Genomic DNA, 21,051 nt, shown 5'->3' on the forward strand with positions numbered 1-21,051 from the left:
GCAGACTCACTTCTCTGAGCAATAGCGAGCTAAAAGCAGGAGAATGACAGGAACATATGTTTCTTAGATGACTCGAGTGCATTTTGAAGGAAGCACTAGAGCACAGAAGAACTGGAGGTCACAGAGAAGGAATATAATGCTATTTACTCAGTGATTCCCATACATCACAGATAGCTCTTGATAGACTTGATCTCACATTCTCAGCAGTCAAAAGAAGCAATAGTTAAAAACCAGAACAGAGAATATACATCGAGTATTACTATGAACCAGATACTATGCAAAGTATTTCAATTTTCGAAGCAACCCCATGAGCTAGACATTGTTGTGCCATTTTATAGACCTGAGGTTTAGGGATGTTAAGTAACCAGCCAAAGGTCCTAAAGCTAGGAAGCAGGCGAGTCAAGATTCTTAATTAGATGTCTCAGACATCACAGCTAAGAGCCTTGACTTTGAAGCTGCTCGGCCAAGAGGTCAAGAGATGGAAGGAGGGCACTTATTACAAAAACAAGAGGCAATTCTGAATGAGAATCAATATGAGGTGAGAAAGAAGGAAGAGCAGGGAGGCTAGGCTGCCGGCCAGTCTTAAGCTCGAGCATCTGAATGGACCTCCTTTTACTGCTCTCCTAAGAAATAGAAGAGGGGGCAGACTGGGCCTGTGAGAAAGAGAGGAAGGAGCCCTGGTGAGGACGTGCTAAATCTGAGGTAGCTGCTGACTGTTCAGTCTCAAGAGCTGGGGGTCTGCAGGTGGTAGCTGAAGGCAGAGGTGCAGGTGGGACATCGAGGCAATCCAGAGAGGAGAGTAGCAAACAAACACCAAGACCCAAGGGAGCCAGGGGAGAAAGGGCAATGCAGAAGAGATGAAGGGGCTGGCCATGCAAAAGCGGTGTCCAGGAAGTGGAGGAGAGAGAGGATGAAGGAGTGTCCCTCCCTTGAGGGTATCTCCCTTCCCACCCCACAACCTCCTCATCCCAACCTGAGACAGGTTGTCACAGTCTTGGAGGCAAGCTCTACCTCTCTGTCCCTTTACCTATGGCTTTCTCCCCTGCTGGCGTGCCCACAGTGTCATGACCAGATCTGAGGTTTGACCTTGGGTAGAGGCAGGTAGAGCAGGCCTGTCCACCTGGAAGACATTCAGGTCTCAATGGCTTGAAAAATGAAGGCCCTTACAGCCTCCAATGGAACCCTCATGGAATTGGGGGAAATGAAGCCTCAAAGGGTGAACAAATATGCACTTTGGTTTTTCTTTACTCTTGTGTTTGGGGAGGGGGTGTATAAACATACAATGCACCTACATAAAATAAGTATTTTGATATTCTGTTAGAGTCTAATGTTGCTCTGTGTGTGGTACTTATCACATTTGTAACTAAATTATAATGTAGTTCATTTTTTTAAATGTCTATCGCTCCTGAGCGAGGCTTTATAATGACGAGACCATGCTTAGCTCTCCATCCCCTGACCCTAGCACCTTCCTTAGACATAGACAATCAAAAAATATATGTCGTCTGGTTGGGTGAATGAATAGATGAATGGATGGGTGGATAATCAACAATACAAAAGTTCTGGAAAGGTTAAGAGGAACAAGGACTGAAACTAGAACATGGATTTGGCAGTTAGGTGGTCATTAGGAACCTTGAAGCGAGAAGTGGGTTTCCTGGATGCCCTTGTGTCCCTTCAGTAAACTGAGAAGAGGAGAGGAGGACACAGAGATGGTGGGCATCGACCACTCTTTCAGAAGTCCCCCTGGAAAGTCAGGGATTCCATTCTATATTCATTTTTCTTTATTTTTGGAAATACGAATTGGTCATTCAGAATTCACATGACTCAAAAAGATGGTCAAGCTCAGTGCCATCTCTAGTTGAAACAGTACCTGATTGTAAAGGTAATATGGTGATCTTCTAATATGACTCACAGACCACTTCCAAAGGCCATCCCCACACAGAGAATCCAATGCATTTTGATAATGGCAACAACACTGAAATCAGGGTACAATTTTCCAAGGTGATTACCTCGAATAAATGCCTGTTTGGCCATACATGTCTTAACGTGTCTTTTCTTTGAGTCTTAATTTAAAGTTAGATAAAAAGAGTAGACATAACATGGCTTAGAGTAGGGTTTTCCAGAAATGCATTACACACACTCTAGAATGATTTTTGGTGGCACATGAATAAATTTTTATATGTTCACTATGTATTGATTTTCATGAATACTAGAGAAAATATACCTCATTCATCAAACACATGACATCACAAACACCAGAAAGTACCCTTTACCTACACATTTAAGTTTAAAATATAAGTTCTTTTGCTGGATGTGATGGTACGTAACTGCAATCCCAGCTACTCGGGAGGCTAAAGTAGGAGGAGACATTATCCAAGTGAGCTCAAGACCAGTCTGGGCAACACAGCCAGACCCCATCTCAAAAAGAAAAAAAAATACACACACACACAAATATATTTAAAAGTCAAACCTATCAAGTAAATGATGGTCTTACTATGGAAAACATGATCAGGATGGTATGAAAATAATTCAAGCTTGGGAGACCCAAGTATAGGAGAGAGAAAGAGAGCGGGCTTTCAGGGTTTATAGACCTGAGTTCAAATCCTTGACCATTTGCTAGTTATTGAATAACCCTGTGAAAACTGCCTGACCCTTTATGAGTCTCAGATTACTCATCTGTGAAACCAAACGAATACTTCACAGGGTTTGTCTGAGGATGAAACAAAATCAAGCATTAAGGCCCCCAGGAGAGCCCCAGGCATGTGAGCTGGTGCTCAGTCAGCAATGCCAATAATGTTTGATGGTCCAAACACTCTTCACATAGTCAGACACAATCAGCCATGTGGCTACTTATAGGCACATCCCCATTTATTCCAGCTGACCTTTCTTTTCCATCTGAAATGTGCAAGGTTGCAGGTGAGCGTTCCCTGGGCTAGAGAGGAGGGTCAACAACCAAACAGAAAGAACAAAGGCCAACAAAGGTCTGCCAGCCTTGGCAGCAGCACCCAGAGCAGGTTAGGGGCCACAGAGGGGATCCTGGCAGAGGAACAGTCTGTGTTCCAGGGGAGACATCACTCTCTTGAGAGCATGGAGTGAGTAGCGTCAACCTTGTAATTATTAACTCAGGCTCTAAACAAAAAAACCAAATGACCTGTGCAGAATGGAAGTCAGGGACAGCCTTATCAAGAATGAATCAGCCTTTTTGATCCTGAGGTAAACCGACTCACTGACATCAAGCTGGGGTTTTTCCAGACACTAATGTGGCTGCCTAATTCCCAGCTGTCTGGAGTTTCCAGTCCAAACTGGCCGAGAAAAAAGTCCCACCACCTCGTTAGAGTTCACACTCCATTAAAAACACATTACGGATCTGGGCGGCTAATCCTAAGGAACAAGGGCTCCAAAAATCTTTTTCAGGTGATTTTTAAAAATCCATATAAAATGAAGATAAATTATTCCACTCGGTTTGGAACTCGACACTCAAGTATAGGAGAGAGACAAGTATGGGAAGGTGGGAGTGGGGAGCCAAAAGTGAACACTGAGGAAGGCAAACACAAAATGCACAGAGGGAGGCGGGATGGGCGGGAAGCAGGGTAAAGACATGGGTGAAAGGCAGGGGAAAGAAGAAAGAAGGGGCCGCTAGGCAAGAGCCACGGTAATCAGCATCTCACTACATTTCTAGAAACCTCTCCTACCTACCCACCCAGAGATCATCTACACTGCACCATGAATTAATCAGCATGTAAATCATTCCCTTTATCTGTGGAAATTGAATTTAGCTGCCAATCCAGTCTGAAGGCACAGAGGCCTCGTCACAGGAAGCTCTCAGCTCACAGGGAGAAGGCCTTTCTTTCCCCTTAGATCAGAGCTAGCACGGGCCCACAGAAACAGCTGCAGCTGGAGCCACCGGCTTTGTGAAAGGTGGCAGGCAGGCTGAGGATGGTAATTATAATTAGCAGTTACATAACATGTTTGTTCTTCAAAGTGCTCTGCAAGGATGAGCTAATTAATAGCTTACTATGCCCCATGCAGATCCACTGTTTTTTCATGTAGTGACTCATTCTTGGGCCTCACTGAGTTCTGAATGGCGGAGGCAGAGAAGCTGGGGCCATGAAGCAAATGGCTGATGGTCCAAAAGCTATACCCAGCTCTCTTATCCAGTGACTCCATGAGACGCTCTGGGTGCTAGGAATGCTGTCAGGAGGCAGCTGCCTTGTTTCCTCCAAATAACGCTCAGAGATGCTGCTAGAGATTCAACGAAAGGTTGGCGTGACCATCAGTCTAGTCCAGCACCAGTTCTTCTCCATTTTCTCAAAGAGTTAGACTGAGACCCTGGAATCTCTGATGTTCATTACAGGTTTGCCCTTGCTTCTCTGGTGAGTCAATGAGACCTGTCTCAAAGGTTGAGCTCTGTCTTAGGATTCTTATCCTTTTTGTTTCTAAGATTTCAGTGTATGGCCTGTATCGTTTTGCATTGATGATGGAGATGACTGAACATAGAAATTTCAAGGCAGAATTGAACGTAGAAATTTCACACAGGTCCCAAGAAGCAAAGCTGCACTTTGCAGCTATTCCAAGGATGCTCTACCCAAGGACTCCAGAGGTCTTGAATTTCTTTGCAAAATATTACCTGTACATGTGTGCATGCATTTTTTTTTTGGTGGGGGGGTCTGTTTCCCCTATTGCCCCATAAATTCCTAGAGGGTAGTACCTCCTAAAGAACCACATACATAACGCATACTAAAAATGTCTATTGAGTGAATGGATGATTACATCAAATTCCTATCCCCGAAATTAGGAACAATCACTCTATGGATAAATAATCACCAGAAGTCTACAAGTTTTACTTGCTCTGACTAGACTTTCCCATGGAAATTTTTGGCAAGACTCTCTATCACAATTCTGCTGCTAATCAATCCAGAGACCCAAACCAAAGCCATCTTGAGATTTCACTCCTTAGAGACCTGTCTTCGGAACTAACCAAGTTGCAATGCAGAAATATATTCCAAGAGCCACTGAAGACTATGTGACAACTTTTTGTCACACTCCCTGACCAACCATCACAAATGGTAAGAATGACTGCCTTTACCCACTTTGTCTCTTGGGGACTGAGGGTAAATTGAAGAATGCAGGGGTACACACTTCTGATTCATGAGAAGATCTTCACACAAAGCTCATAATTCAGAAAAAGACTGGCATGTGCATGGTGCTTTGAACTTTTCAAAATGCCCCCATAGATTATCTCATTGGATTCCCTCTCAGCACTCTTTGAAAAAGGATGGGCACACTTTTTTAATGTTGTCCCTTTTATAGATGAGGAAACTGGGGCTCTTAATTGTTGAGAGCCATCGTGGGTTGTGTGTGGACTATCGCACATCGAAGCCTAATGAATAGGAGAATCTGGTGTCTGGGAACTTCCAGTGGACATTTCCTCTGTGTAAGACTGCTCAGACACATTGTAGCCCTATTCAAGCTCTGCCAAAGGTCCCACACAGCACCAGAGATGGGGTGACCTGCTGTAGCCACACAGCCCCTCTGAGATGGGTATGACCTACAAAATGCCAATCAACCTGCTGACTGAAAGATGTCACAAAGCAAGACTCCGCCCCTATAACATTATCCCTGCCGTTGGTTTACCTCCTTAAATAAGCTAATTGCCTAGCTCCAGCTTCTGTGTGGACTGGACCTACCAGGGGCTCCAACTTTTTGAAACTATCTTTCTGATTTTGTCTTTTGTTCTTCACTAATTTATTTTAGACTTTAATTTTCTTAGGAGGCTTATCCCTCCAAGCAAGCAAGAACTCCCTGGTGAGGTACTGGCCACCCCGTGATACAGAATGCCTTGCCTAGTGACACACACCTAATAGATGCCAATGCTGGAATTTGAAAAGAAATCTCAAAACTCCTTTTTACCAGCAAATCCACTTTTGGACATGTATCCAAAATAACTGAAAGCAAGATCTAAAAGATATATTTGTACACCCATGTTCATAGCAGCATTGTTCACAATAGCCAAAAAGTAGAAGCAACCCAAGCGTCCATTGACAGATGAATAAATAAAATGTATACACATACATACAACAGAATATTATTCTGCCTTTAAAAGGAAAGAAATTCTGATGTGTGGCTATACAACATAGATGTACCTTGAAAATATCATGTTAAGTGAAATAAGCCAGTCTCAAATAGAAAATGCCATAAGACACCCAAAGTAATCAAATCCATAAGAGACAGATAGTGGGATGGCAGGGTGCCAAGGGAGGCCTGGGGAGCTGTAATGAGCATAAAGTTTCAGTTTTGAAAGATAAATTTAAAATGCTGGCAATTGGTGTTCAATAATGTGAATATGCATGACACTACTGAATTATACACTTAAATATAATTAAGATGGTAATTTTGTATCTTTACCACAATTAATAAAAGAAAAAAATTTTAAGCCTGTTTCCCATCATGTCATCTCTTCTCTGAAAAGCTACCATGCCAACATATGCTAAGTTGGGAGTATGTCCCTCTGAGAAAATGGCTCATGGTGTAAAATTTCTTAGCCCACAAAGCCAAGGAGACAGGAATCATAGTGATTTAAGGTATTTCAAGAGATGCATAAAATCTTCTATCCAATTTATCTTCCCAATCCAACTTCTAAATCTTCAGGATTTGGCTGACAAATGTAAAGCCAGGCAGCCACCCGGGTAAATGGCAGAACCAGGCACAGTAGGGAGTGAGGCTGTAATCAGGCCTCACATTTTACATTCCCTGTTCCCCCTGGCTGTTCTGTTCCCAGATAACAGGAGTCCAGCAGATGGAATCTCTACCTGTACAGGTGAAAGTACTTTCTTTCCAAGTGCCTTTCGATGTGCAAACAGAAGTGATCTTTCCTCCAGGGCTCTCAAAGCCCTCTTGACAGACATAGTGAGCTACACCACCCAGGCTGGACCTGTGATTCTCCACCAAGATGGCATTCCGCACTTCCGGAGGGCTGCCACAGTCGATCTCTGCAAAGGGAAGCAAAACGTCACTAGTGATGAGCCCCAACTTCTAATCCTAGATCAGCATTTTGTAAATACACATTTAATAATCATAAAGGTCACACACCTGGGAAAAGAAAATCCTAACTATCAAATAATTGTAGGTTTATAAAATACAGTTGTCAAGAAATACAGCAAATAGGTATGTCTGAAATTTTCAAAACATGCACACCTAGAGAATGGTCAAATTATAAGATTATTTACTTATAAAGAATTCCTCAGTCTATGAAATAATACATTGTAGGGTTCTTTAAATATTAAATTGTCTAGAACCTTTTACTATGTATCTTTAGGTCATTAACTTCTGAGTAGATGATAATGCAATTGTAGCAACTCTTGCCAACTGAATATTAAATGAAATATGTAAGAAATCTCTGAACTTTTTAAGGCAAAGTAATGGAGAAAGCATTTATCTTCGAAACATTCAATTCATATGAACCTTTCAGAGAAAAAAAAATATTAGCAAAGAGGGAGATAGAATTATAAAATTGACATAAAATTTCTTTTCTACAACTCTATCTACTAACAGTCAAGGGACTATTTACAGAGAACTATCTGAAGAAGAAAGATTACGATACTACCATTTTAGACCCAACCAAACTATACTTCACACAAGAGCATAATAAAATCATTTTCTGACATTTTAGAATTTTTAAAAATCCAAATGTGTGTCATTCTTTTTTAAAATGTCAAAAATAACTATAGTCCAGTCAGGCTTGGTGGCACATGCCTATAATCCCAGTGCCTAGGGAGGCCAAGGCATGAGGATCCCAAGTTCAAAGTCAGCCTCAGCAACTTAATGAGGCCTAAGCAACTTAGCAAGACCCTATCTCTAAATAAAATACCAAATAGGACTGGGGATATGGCTCAGTGGTTAAGCACTGCTGGTTTCAATTTTTGGTAACAACAACAACAACAAAAAATCCTCTAGTCCAACAAGAAAATGAATTGGAACAAATAACCTAAGAGGGGCTAGGGTTGTGGCTCAGCGGTAAAGCGCTCGCCTAGCAAATGCGAGACACTGGGTTCAACTCAGCACCACATTAAAAAAAAATAAAATAAAGGTATTGTGACCAATTACAACTAAAAAAATATTTTTTAAAAAATAACCTAAGAAAGGGGTGAAGGCAGACACGTCTTAGAAGAAATACTAATGAACTATGAAATTAGCAAGATGTACAAATAAATTTCCAGAATCATTTAAATTGGAATCATAGAGCTTGATGTAACTATTAGTAAAGTATTTTAGAACTAAAGGCCAAGCAATGTAAAAAATAACAACTTGGAAATAAACTTCCAAACTATCTCAATAAAACCTGAGCAATGAGATGTAGGGAAGGAGAAAAGCATACTAATTTTCTCATGTTGTGCAATTGTAGGGAGCTAGTGGATACAAGAAAGAATATAAATATAATGTAAAAGGTAGTAATGGTTCCAAATGTAACCAATAGTCTCCATTAGGCCTGAAAACAGAAGGGGAAAAAACTTATGGCGTTCATTCTGATTTTTTGTTTTCTCCTCAATTTATAGAAAGAGCCAAGAAAACAAAGCACTCCTGACTTCCAGGCTTTTAAAACAGAAGCATTCCAAATAGAGAAAGTGATAAAATATGTTCCCGCCTCTCCATCAACCATGCTTGGCCTTAGGAACAGGTGGCTTCTCTGAAGCCTTGATTCAGAGTTAGTGATTTTAGTGGAATTGCTCTCCTCTGTCTCATTATGGATGCTTGTTTGGTCTGTTCCAGAACCTCAGTTATTTCCCTAAAGGGATTTTCCCAGATCAAGGTCTCATCTGTTGGCACTGTCGTTATCCCAAAAAAAAAAAAAAGAAAAAAGAAAAAAATAATAACCCTCAATACAACAGCCCAACTCACTTGTGGCTGAGATTAAAAGAAAAGGAGGCTAGTTTCCAGTCGATAGAAACTGAAGTCATGAGCAGTTACAGGACCAGGATGTGGCAGTCATTTCATAAATCTCCAGTTCTGTCTACTCTCTCATCCCGTGTTTGCTTGCAGGGTTTGTTCTCTTTTCACACATATTTACCAGACACAGGACCCCCTGCTTTCTTGATGTTTTCCCACATCAAACTTTGTACATATTTACTACTAGCCCCAAACATTCCAAGACATGAGTTTATTTGTGTGTACATAAGCCAAGAAGGCAGGTGGTTAATAATTTATAAGACTGCCCAGTCATTGTTGACATCCAAAACATCTTCTAGTTTAAGCCAGGGTTCAGTTACCGCAGGAAGCAGAGTGGACATTATGAAGAATGCCATAGTATAGGTTTATGTAGGTGTGTGTACCCTGAAGCTGGAATCCTAAAGAGCTCAGTGGAGAGACTGTGGAGGTATCCCAGCAACAGGTAGTTGCATTAGGGAAGAACGATAGAGCCTAAAAGAATGAGAGTGTGAAAGCCAATCAGCCTGGCTTCCATCTTGGACGTGTCCAAAAATAATGGAAGGTACAATGACTTTAGTTGTGACTACAAGAATTTTTTTATTTAGTAGCAAAAATATTTTTCTTTTAAAAATCATCAGATTAGTAAAAAATCATTGACTTGATCTCCAGGAACTAAGCTGAGAAGCTAAAGGAGATGGCCCTGTGGGGCCCTGAACTTGTGACTCTGAATTCCCATCACAGAGTTAGTCAAGTTGGACAGTCCCATAGCAAGAGATGTTTAGAGAGAATCCCAGCCCACCCTGGATTAAACACACAGTTCTAAACAACAGCTGTACACCTAGGGAACTTAGGATAAGTACTTGAATTGAAATTCTACCCTACCCCTACTCAGAACTCTTCTGATTCAGTAGAACTGAGTTAAAGTCTTGGCATCCACATTTCTACAAACTTCCAATCTGAATTAAATACTAGTAGGAATGACTACCAATTATCATTGTGTATTCCAAAGAACCCCAAGTATACATCATTACTATTCACGTATAACCCTTCATAGTAAGGACTGTTTTCCCCTTAACTTTTACAGGCGAAGATGGCTCAAATGGTCCAATGACACCCAAAGTCACATAAGCAGTTATGGGTGCCCAATAGTGGAATCAAGAGCTGCTCCATCTCTGAAAACCTACGGTATCTGCCCTCCCACCTCAGTTCATTTCCCTCCACCTGGGCTCACTCTCTTTCTCTTCCCCAAGCACTCCTTCTCCCGTAGACCTGGCAAAACCCTTCTCAATGCCTAATGTCCTCCATGATTAACAGAGTCATGGCTTAAAGTCCTCTAACCTTTTGTGGTCCATGCTAATTTGTTCACTTACTCACGTACTTATCAAGAAACTAGTACGTGCCAGTCACTATCCCAGTGAACAAAATGGACAAGATCACTGCCCTCATGGAACTTAGGGAAAGAGTCAAGAGACAAAAGAGTAAATCAGGAAGATAATTTCAGATTGTGGTAAAAGTTACATAGGAAGATAAAGTGAGAGGATAGGAAAGACTTTTCAAATAGAGTGATTGGAAATGCTTTGATCTCTTTGAAGAGGTAGCATCTGAGTTAAGATCTGAAGGACGAGAATGATCCAGTCATGTTTAGGACCAGAGAACATGTCAATCCAGTGAAGTATCCAATCCAAAGACCCTGAGAGAGAAAGAGAGACAGAGACAGAGACAGAGACAGCTTTTGCTCTGTTCCGAAAAGGGCAAAGTGACTGGAGCCTAGTGAGAGAGAGAGGAGCATGAGATGAAGGTGGAGAGAAAAGCTGAGCCAAACAGCCCTGTCAGTTTGGGGGGAAAAGCCTGGCTGGATCTTATTTTAAAATCAACAGAATTCTCTGGGAGAGTTTTGAGCAAAGGAACGAAATGATCTGACTTAGGTTCTTGAAAGAACACTTGGACTAGCAGGTATAGAAAGTATGAAGAAAGAACAGGAGTAAAAGGAGAGAGATACTGGGATGTAGCTCAGTGGTACAGCACTTTCCTAACATGTGTGAGGTCCTGGGTTCAATCCCTAGTATTGAAGGACAAAATGAAACAAGATAAAAGAAAAGAAAGAGAGAGATCAGTCAGGGTCCATAGCAATAGTCAAACAGAGATGATGATGCACATAGACTTCCAAGATGGTGATGGAGATGGAAAGAAAATAATCGATTTGAGATGTATTCCAGAAGCAGAACTGGTGAACTGGATGTGAAGGTCAGGGAGGGGGTGGAATCAAGAATAAGTGTATTATCTATGTTGAGGAGTGATACTGGCCAAATTATACTGTTATGTTGTGTGTATGGATATGTAATAACAAATCCCATCATTATAATGATGCTGCACCAACAAAAAAAATGTGGAAAAAAATAAGTATGTACTTGAAGATACAATAAGTAAATATCATTTTATTTATTTACACAAAGATTATCTATGCTCTTCATTTGGCCTTTATTTCCTACCTTGAGGATTTAGTGTTTTATGAATATTATGTCTTCCCAAATATATGGACAGTTCCTAAAACACAGAAACTTTGCTTATAATTCTTGTACCCCAGAATGCCTACTTAAAACAACGTTTTACATAGTAAAAACTCAGTGCACAGTTATTTGTTGATAGCTTGCTACGACTTTATCATTATTCAAGTTGCAATAAGTGCGACTTTGATATGATAATAGCCCCTTAGGAAAGGAAACAGATATCACTAAATTACAAGTATAAATAACAAGACAGACATTACTTCTGTGTCTGTTATCCAGCAGAGGTAACTCACACCTACCAACACCAAGTAGCTGAGAAGGAGACCCACAAAAACTTAGCATCAGCCTTGTACCAGGGAATTGTAGGAAACCTGCTCAAGCCTCAGTGATTTTAAAAACAATAGCACTTACTGAAATCTTATTACACTCAAAGAAGCCTGCTAGATATATACTATCTTGTTTTATTTCCCAGAGAAAATATGGGAAATAGGGTTTTTTTTTTCCTCAAGTAGTTTACAGATATGAAGACAGAGGCCCTACGGAGCTTATGACACATTCAAAAGTCATAACACTAGTAAGAGTTAATATTCAAACTGTGGTTTGTGGGACCCTGAAATCCAGGTCCATTCAATCTGGGCAGCCTCACAATGAAAGGGTCCGTTCTATGCCCCAAGTAGGGCTGAACTTTAGGTTAGCTAACACCTGTAGAGCAAAGGTAGCAGGCAGGAACATTAGATCTAGTCTAGAAGGGTTCCATGACAACTCCCCCTACCCACTGTTGTCTCTGAAAACTTTCCCAGAGCAGGAGAGCTTCTGGAATCAGACTCCCCCTGTAGTTGTATGATCCCATAAAATCTTTCTGGCACTGAGATTTAAAACCATGATATGAGGGTCCGGCCTGGAACATGGCTCTAACACAGACACTCCCACTGTGCTTAAAAGAGATGGTAGCCACTACCACTTCTACACAGACCAATTGGAAAGTAGCTGATTCCTATTAGGAAACATAAGTCAATCCAACAGAGGCCACAGTAGTTAATAAAAAATATAATTCTACGTGAAACTCCCCCATGTTACAAGGAAATGAAATTATAAATAAAACAGTTTATATGCAAAGCAAAGAAAAAATAAGCAGCACAAATTTGCATGGCATATGCATAGAGGTGTTCATTAAAGCTACATGTTTCTCTGGCTAATTATATTATTAAGTAACAGGGTTTGAATCTGCATCAGGAATACAGTCAACTAATTATAAGCATGGCTGGGAATTTTTCCTTACTCTCCCATTATCTATGATTTTATTCAAAGAGTCAACTTCAAAATAGGTCTCCCTGGGGGGAAAATGGGTTTTCAAAGTTTCGAGGACCAAATGTATCACATAATGTTTATCTCCTATCTTGAAGATAAAAAGAGTATCCACTCTGCTAGCTTTAATACGCTACCCAAGAAAATAATCCTTCTGGAATATTTTCATTTCATCTACTCCGACAGATGAAAGGTTTAGGCAATTTATGGCATCTAATCAACAACTGACTGTGTCACAAATGTCACTACACTGGCTGCTGTTTATTATGAACATCAGCACAATAACATCGACTGATGACAGAAATAATGCAGCAATAGGAGGCTTCATCTAAGACTGTTTAGAGATCAATAAATAACAAGCTAAGAAAGAAAACTGACCAATAACGCCTATAAATTGGGGCACACATTTGGCCAACTGCCAGGGGAATGAATAATAAAGCTATTCCACTTCTTGATGTCGATCCATCCTCAAATCTTCCCAGAAAAATAAAAAAAATCACAAGATGTAAAGTTCGTCAGAAGAACAGAAACAAGAGCAAAAACTGAACAAAATCACATGAAAGTCAAGTTTTCATCTTTACCCAACAATAGGAATAAGTGTCTATCATGCCTCAGAATCAAATCCAAAGTCTACCTGTCATCAGGAAACCAGCGGAATGTAGATGTTTGTAAAGGGCCAAGTGGTCGAGTCAGATTAACACCAGAATCAACACTACACTCAGACTCCAAATCAGATAATCCAGTACCATACCTGTACTTTCCTCATTGCTTCATTTGTGAAAGCATCCTCACTAAATGTGCTGTGCCTGTATCCCATATTATTAAAATGCCACCGGCAGTCATGTGAGTGACTGAAGACACTCATCTTGTGATGTTCCCTGTAAGATGACCCAAAAATTGGGCTGGCAGACTCTGATAACCAAGGGTCAAATGTTTTCTCTCATATGTGGAAGCTAGAGCAAAATAAGGGAAAGAAAGAGGTGGGGTCGGATACCATAAATGGGGAAGATCAGTGGAGTAGAAGAAGGAGATCAAGAGGGAGGGAGAAGGAGCAGGAAATGGTAGGAAATGTGGAAAGATGGAATGAATTTAACAAAATCACATTATATGCATATATAAATATGCTCCAGGGAATTTTACCTTTAGTACATGTAGAAAGTACCAATCAAAAATAAATAAGTGGGGGGCTGGGGTTGTGGCTCAGTGGTAGAGTGCTTGCCTAGCACGTGTGAGTAAACCAGTGAAAGGAAAATCAGTAGAATACAGGGAAGAAAATAGGAGGAGGAAGGAGAGAAGGGAAAGCAGGGGGAGCAGGGGGTTGAACTCAAATTCCACGCATGTATGATTTTGTCAAAAGAACCCAACTACTATGTATAACTATAATGCTATAATTTTAAAAAAAGAATTGGGCTGAAAACTGTAAAAAAGTGTCATATATCTTATAGCACGTTCTGAATTTGGCTACACATAATTAGACCCTCATTCCAGAGTAATTTGGGACTAAATTTGTATATGTCATATAAAGTACATATATGTGTATAAGTTTGTATATTTCATATATATATATAATTAATGTTGGAGGTTGGACTGTAACTTCTCAATATGTGGCAAGTTGAATTTTGTAACCACCAAAGGAAAAAGGGGTTATAGTATGCTATGAAGTTCATTGTCTACAGCAGCTTATTAGGTGCTCTCAGCTAATGAGCTCATTAGGACCAAAAAGTCCACTTGTACTCAAGGCAGTAGAAGGATAAAAAAAAATTATTTTTGATGTATTTTATAAACCAAAATCTTACTTAAGTTTTATCCTTGACTAACAATGCATTGTCTTCAAATCGGACTCATTTGGAGGAAAATTTCCCTTTCACATCACAACACTGTCAATAAATAATGTCTAGTGAGGAAACAGCTAGAACCTGAACATTTCAGAACCTGCAGAGGAGGTGGGTAAAGGCGAAAGCATGAGGAAGGGCAAGGGGTTACTAGCGTGTTCCCTACAAGAATCTGTTGAGGTGATCTTTTGAGCTTTGAGCTGCATATGAATGTTTCTTTTTTCAAACAAGAACATTGAAGCCGTTCATTTTAATGTTCTAGTTGTACATGGAATATCTGAACTTAAATGTATAAGGTAAAGTGAAAGCTGAAGAATTTTAGACCCGCCCACTTAATGACAGGACCTTTTGAACAGATCTTAAGTTTTTATTAAAAACACACCTGCCACTCCCCACTTGTTTATCATAGCAACACTGATCCAGCAGCTACTCTGAATTGGGCCCAGTGCCCAGGGCTTTACACTTATTCTCTCATTAAAGCTTCATAAGAACCAAAGGATGAAACACATTTTATTCCTTCCAGAAGGAAAGAAGTTGAGAGAGTTTTAGAGGCAGTTACACAACTAGCAAGTGGCTCAGCCAAAACTCATACAGGTTTTCCTGACTCTAACGCTCTTGTTTCCCATTCTGGTGGTCTTACAACCAATGTCCTCAGTCACTGTGCCCCATCCAGTGAATCCAAACACAGAGACACATGTTGATGACATCTGCTTAGCAAAAGGGTCACCCAAGAGATCTGTCGCATGCAGCAAGTAAGTCAATACAGTTTTATAAACTATACTGTGAATAAGTCGATATGGTTTAAAATTGATTTTTAAAGCAAGCAAGTCAATATAATTTATTAAAGTGCTTTAAAAGATCAGTATATAATGAGGTACCAGAAGACGTAATTTCAAATGAACAAAACCTCCCATCACCTGAAACAAAGGTGTTAAACACAAGATGGGCTTGCTGCCACTCCATCCTCTGTCACCCACAGTGGACACCATGAGTCAACCACAGCATTCTTCTATGCTAAGTTCAGATGTGGTCTCAGAATCCTTTCCAGGGCCAGGAATAGTGACACACACCATAGTCCCAGCCTCTAGGGAGGCTGAGGCAGGAAGATCATTTGAGCCCAGGAGTTTGGGATCAGCCTGGGAGATAGAGTGTCCCCATCTCAAAAAAAAAAAAAAATCCTTCCTACTTCATTACTAAAAATTCAGAGATTCAGAGGCAGTGTGCAATGACACTTACCTGCCACCCCTTTACCTGAATGCATTTTCCAATTTATGTGCAAATTTTTTCAGACCCTTCTGAACTTTGCAAAGATGAGATCTGGTTCGACTAAGAAAGATGAAGAGTTGATTGAGTACCATCAACACCCTTCAGGGTGAGTCCTAGACTATGCTGCACATAAAGGAATCCTTGTCCCAGTATCTCTCTTTCTAGGGCCTCCAGCTTCTTCATCATGGCCTTCCATCTCCAGGGCTCACACAGAATCTGCACTTGGGAAAAGTGCTTTGGGTTCTCATCTTGGTACACAGCTAGTGGCCTAAGGTAAACTCCTCTGTGAAATGGGAAATAAATCCAACCTATTAACCTCATTCATCTTCAGATGCTGGCCACCTCTACAGAACCAGACTCTGCTATCAGTGGACATTAACAATCCTGTCCCATCCTTGTTGACCAACTGAAGGGAGAAGCTCTGCCTCTGTAATCAGCCACAGTGCTGGGTCTCTGGGGGCCACATGCACAAGCAGGGGAAGCCAGGAGTCAGTGCTGAGGCCTCTCTGCTCCTGCTTGATCAAAGCAGAGATGCCATGCCAAGTGAGAGAAGCAAGCATGAAGGTCCAGAAGACAAAGGAAGAAGACACAGAATCAGGAAAGGACATGGAGCTTGAGGATAAAACGAAACAGGAGGCCACGGTCTCCACAAGGCCTGGCCAATCCCACAATGCCTGCCATGGTCTGTGGCACCTTTTGAGGGGATCCAGGGCTCCACAGGCCACACACTGGCCAGGTGCTAGAGAGACCCTGTGGAAGAATCCCACCTGGTTGCTGAGCTCCCAGATTTATAGTCTAGCAGGGGAGACTGACAAAAGCCATGAGAATCATAAATAATATAGGAACATATTGGTATGAAGACACAATAATGTCAGAGGTGACATTTAAGCTGAAACTTGAAAGACAAGATGGTGCTGGCTTATAGGAAGGCTCCATCAACTGATGAACGGATAAACAAGATGTGTGTATAAAGACAACGGAATATTATTCAGATTTGAAGAGATAAAGTTCTGATACACACTGCAACGTGGCTGAACCTTAGAAATATTATGCTAAGTGAAAGAAGACATTAAAAGACAAATATTGTACCACACAATATGAAGTACCTAGAATAGGCAAATTCTTAGATTCAGAAAACAGAAGAGAGGTTACAAGAGGCTGCAGGGACAGGGAAATGGAAAGCTATTACTGTTTACTGGGTACAGCGTTTCTTTTCCTTTTTTTAATACATTTGTTTGTTTTTATGTGGTGCTGAGGATCGAACCCTGAGCCTCACATGTGCTAGGCAAGCAGTCTACCACTGAGCCACAGCCCCCACCCCTGAGTACAGGGTTTCTGTTTGGGATGATGAAGGAGTTCTGGAGATGGATGGTGTTTGTGTTCATTGTATATGAAATTAATGCCACGGAGTTGTGCACTTAACAAGTGTTGAAATGGTAAACTTTATAGTATATATATTTTTATCAAGATTTTTTAAAAATTTAAAGCAGGGAGATGAGTATTTCAAAAAGAGAGACAAGCATGTGCAAAGCCCCTGCAGTTGACAAGTTTGACATGTTGGCTGGGGGAGAATAACGGGGGATTTGACCTAGACAGAAGCCAAAGGGCCAAACCTTTCTCGTCTTACAAGGCGACATTTAGCAGTTTGGGCTTAGCTCTCAATACATGGCTATTTTAATACTTCAGTGGAGTTTTAAGTACATTTCAAGACGTTCATTCTTGCTGCTATGTGAAGAGCAGGCTGGAGTGCGAGCTGAGAGGTGGATTTTTTTTTTTTTTTAAGATAGGGCCTTGCTAAGTTGCCCAGGCTGGCCTCAAAATTGCCATCCTCCTGCTTCAGTCACCCAAGTTGCTGGGCTTACAGGTGCATACCACCAGGCCCCATCATAAATGGATTCTTAAAGGGACTGTTTAGTATCAGAACACTGACAATAAAAATTACCAGCCCAAAAGGATCGTCAGGCACTGTAAGGGAAGCGAGCATATATAAAGACAGATGCTCCCAGAGCCCTGCAGTTGGCCCACCAACACCACAACCAGTCCTCACTAGACTCTTCTATGTGGGCAAACTCCTCCATGCTCAACAGAAAGAGCACAGATGTCTGTTCCACGTAACCACCCACTTCCCCACCTGACCTCTCTTGGTCATTCACACATCTTCCCACAGAATACTGGGATCCCACCCCATCTAATAGATAATGCTATACCTGTCTTTGTCCCCTCTCAGACTCTAGGTTTTCTTTTTTTAATGTTTTTATCAGCACATTATAGTTATACCCAAAGGTAGAGTTCATGTGGACGTCATCTTACATGCATAGAATATAATCTGCTCCATTTCAGTCCCCAGTGCTACTTTCTTTACCTCCCTCTCTTCCCTCCCCCTACTCTACTGATCTTCCTTCTGTGTATTTATTGTTTTTTAATTGGTGCTTTATAGATGTGCATAAAGGTGAAATTCACTGTGGAATATCCATCTGTGTACATAGCTTAATTTGGTCAATACCCTTCTGCGATTCCTCCTTTTCCTTTCCCTCCTCCCTCCCCTTCGGTCCCTTTCCTCTACTCCACCAATCTCTTTCTATTTCTGGGATCCGCTCTCCCGACCCCACACCCCATTTTTCCCCTTCTTTTACTCTAGCTTCTGCATATGAGAGGAAACATGTGACCCTTGACTTTCTGACAGACTCTACACTTTCTTAGCCCAGTTTCTACCATAGAGAGCATTAGATCTGAACTCTGGATTATCAACTCTGTTGATAATAATGATAAGAGAGACAGATGAGGATGGTGGGAACAGGAGGCTAAGAAAATAATCCTACAAAATGGGCCCACTGTGCTTACTTTCTTTTCTAAGAAGCAATTTACCTGCAGCCCTGCCCAGCCTAAGTAGACAGGATATGTCACATTCCTCAGCAAACTACCTATCTGCAAGAGAAATGCAGGCCCAAAATAATGTTGATAAGAGGAACCCAAGTTACCCTGAAGGGGGAGACTTTTGTGACCAGATCCTGAAACTCTAGGAGATAAGGATAGTTCCTCCTAACCATAAAATCTGTAAGAACATATGGTTAAGAATACAATTAGAACCTGTCAGCAGGGGCCAAAGTGACCCAGAGTTGCCATGGCAGTGGGTACTTGAAAATCTGATGTCATCTTACTGTCAGTCAAGAGATGGACCTGGGAAGGACTCTCTGGAAACTTCTCTGGGATCCCCAATAAAAATGGAATAAAGGACAGGCATATTGTCCCTCTCTTTTCTGAGAGGACCTACTCTCTCCCTTGAGAGTGTCCCCTTTCCTAGTGACTATCCCTTCAGTAAACTCATTCCTGTTATTCTGAGCAACATGTCTGAAATATTTCTGACTTGATCACAAGAATGGAGGTGTGAAGGGGGGGGGGTCTTCGCTCTGCCTCAATTTCTCAGAAGGCATCAGCTCTGTAACAATAACAGTTAAAGTGATTCCCTCCCCTTGCTCCTGGCTTGGTTGAAATTCAAAAATATAAGTTCTTTTAAACTGCCACTGTCAACTAGCATATTTTCTGAAAATTTTTTAGAAAATAATAATAGGAAATGAAAGCTAGAAATTCCACCTTTCCCAGAGAGTTAATGGAAACGTCTGACTGGCATTTCAATACATTCCTACCCAAACAGGAAGTGGGGCCCCTGTGGCCCCACTGGAAGTTTCCAAGATTCTCTTCCAGCTGCATCTCTGAGGCCTGGTAGGATGGGGCCCCATGTTCCAGGCACCCCTACCCAAGGCGGCAGAGCCTTCAGGGACACAATGATCTGGGAGAAGGCAAACATCATGGTCCACCAACTGTGCCTTCTCTGATGGGAAAGCCCGTCATCAGACACAAAAGCTGTGCTCTGTGTCACAGCTGTCCCTTTCACAAGCCTGCTGCTCCTCAGCAGCAACCGAGTTCACAGTTTGTAAGTGTGTTTTGTGAAATTCCCAATTCCTGTGGCTTCATAACACTGAGCTAAAAATACAGTGTCAACTGGCACATGGCCCAGATTCTGGAGCCCCAAAGAAGGCTGAAGCGTAAATTAGAAGGGGTGTGTGTGTGCTCCAAGAGGAGCAGACAAGAGGCAGTGAGAAGCCCAGGCCATGTGGTGACGGGGGAGGAGGAGAAGGAGGGTGTCAGCACGCAAGGGAACAGGTAATAGAGGAGGGAAACAGAAGCATGATTTTAAAATATCCGTTCCTGGGGGAATGGAGCAAGCACTCGCCTCTAAATTAACTCTGCATTCTCCATCCAAATGACTACTGATTTTCAAAGTAATAAGTTATTTTACAAGGATTTTCCTATATAAGTTATTAGAGGGCTCTTTGATGTGTATTATAGTCTATTTTATTTTTTTAATTGACTCATAATAATTGTACATATATATGAATTGCAGTGTGATAAAACTGATACATGTATACAATGTGTAAAGGCCACATCAGAGTAACTAGTATTTCCATCTTAAGCATTTATCCCCTCTTTGTGTTGGAAGTTCTTCTTTTCTAGTTCATTATAAAATATATAAACAATTGTTGTCAACTACAGTCATCCTCTTGTGCATAAAGAACTTATTTTTCCTACCTAACTATACTTTGGTACCTGTTATCTTACCTCCATTTCCTTTCCCTCCTATCCTTCCAAGCTCTAGTGACCACTATTTTAATTTCCAGTCCTATGACATCAACTTTTTTTAGATTCCACATACAAGTGAGATCATACAGTATTTGTCTTTCTGTGTCTGGCTTATTTCACTCAATATAATGTCTTCCAGTTGGTTCCATGTTACTACAAATGACAGGATTTCATTCTTTTTCATCACAGAATAATACTTCATTGTGTATATATATTACATTTTCTTTACCCATTCATCTGTTGATGGACACCTGGATTGATTCCATATCTTGGCTATTGTGGATGGTGCTGCAATAAACAGAGGTATGCAGGAATCTCTTTTGTGTGCTGACTTCATTTTCTTTGCATATGTACCCATTAGTAGGAAAACTAGATAATATGACAGTACCGTTTTTAGTTTTCGAGGAACCTCCTTACTGTTTTTCATAATGACTACACTAATTTTAATCCCATCAAAAGTTCCCCATCTTCCTCATACTCATTCAAATTTTTTTGTTTTGTTTTTGTCTTTCTGATAATAGCTAGTCTAACTGGGGTAAAATGAGACATCACTGTGGTTTTGATTTGTACTTCCCTGATAACTA

At 41.0% G+C, this 21,051-nt stretch overlaps 1 protein-coding gene across 1 annotated transcript in view; it reads right to left on the reverse strand.

Annotated features, from left to right (window-relative positions):
• Positions 1-21,051, reverse strand: part of Susd1 (sushi domain containing 1) — a 112,736-nt gene that overhangs the window by 64,643 nt on the left and 27,042 nt on the right. Inside the window, exon 6 of the mRNA XM_027942975.2 lies at positions 6,807-6,986. Coding sequence (XP_027798776.2) covers positions 6,807-6,986 — 180 coding nt within the window. The remainder of the gene's footprint in view (positions 1-6,806; positions 6,987-21,051) is intronic.

Source organism: Marmota flaviventris, chromosome 13, assembly GCF_047511675.1.
Source record: "Marmota flaviventris isolate mMarFla1 chromosome 13, mMarFla1.hap1, whole genome shotgun sequence".
NCBI classification, from domain to species: Eukaryota; Metazoa; Chordata; class Mammalia; order Rodentia; family Sciuridae; genus Marmota; species Marmota flaviventris.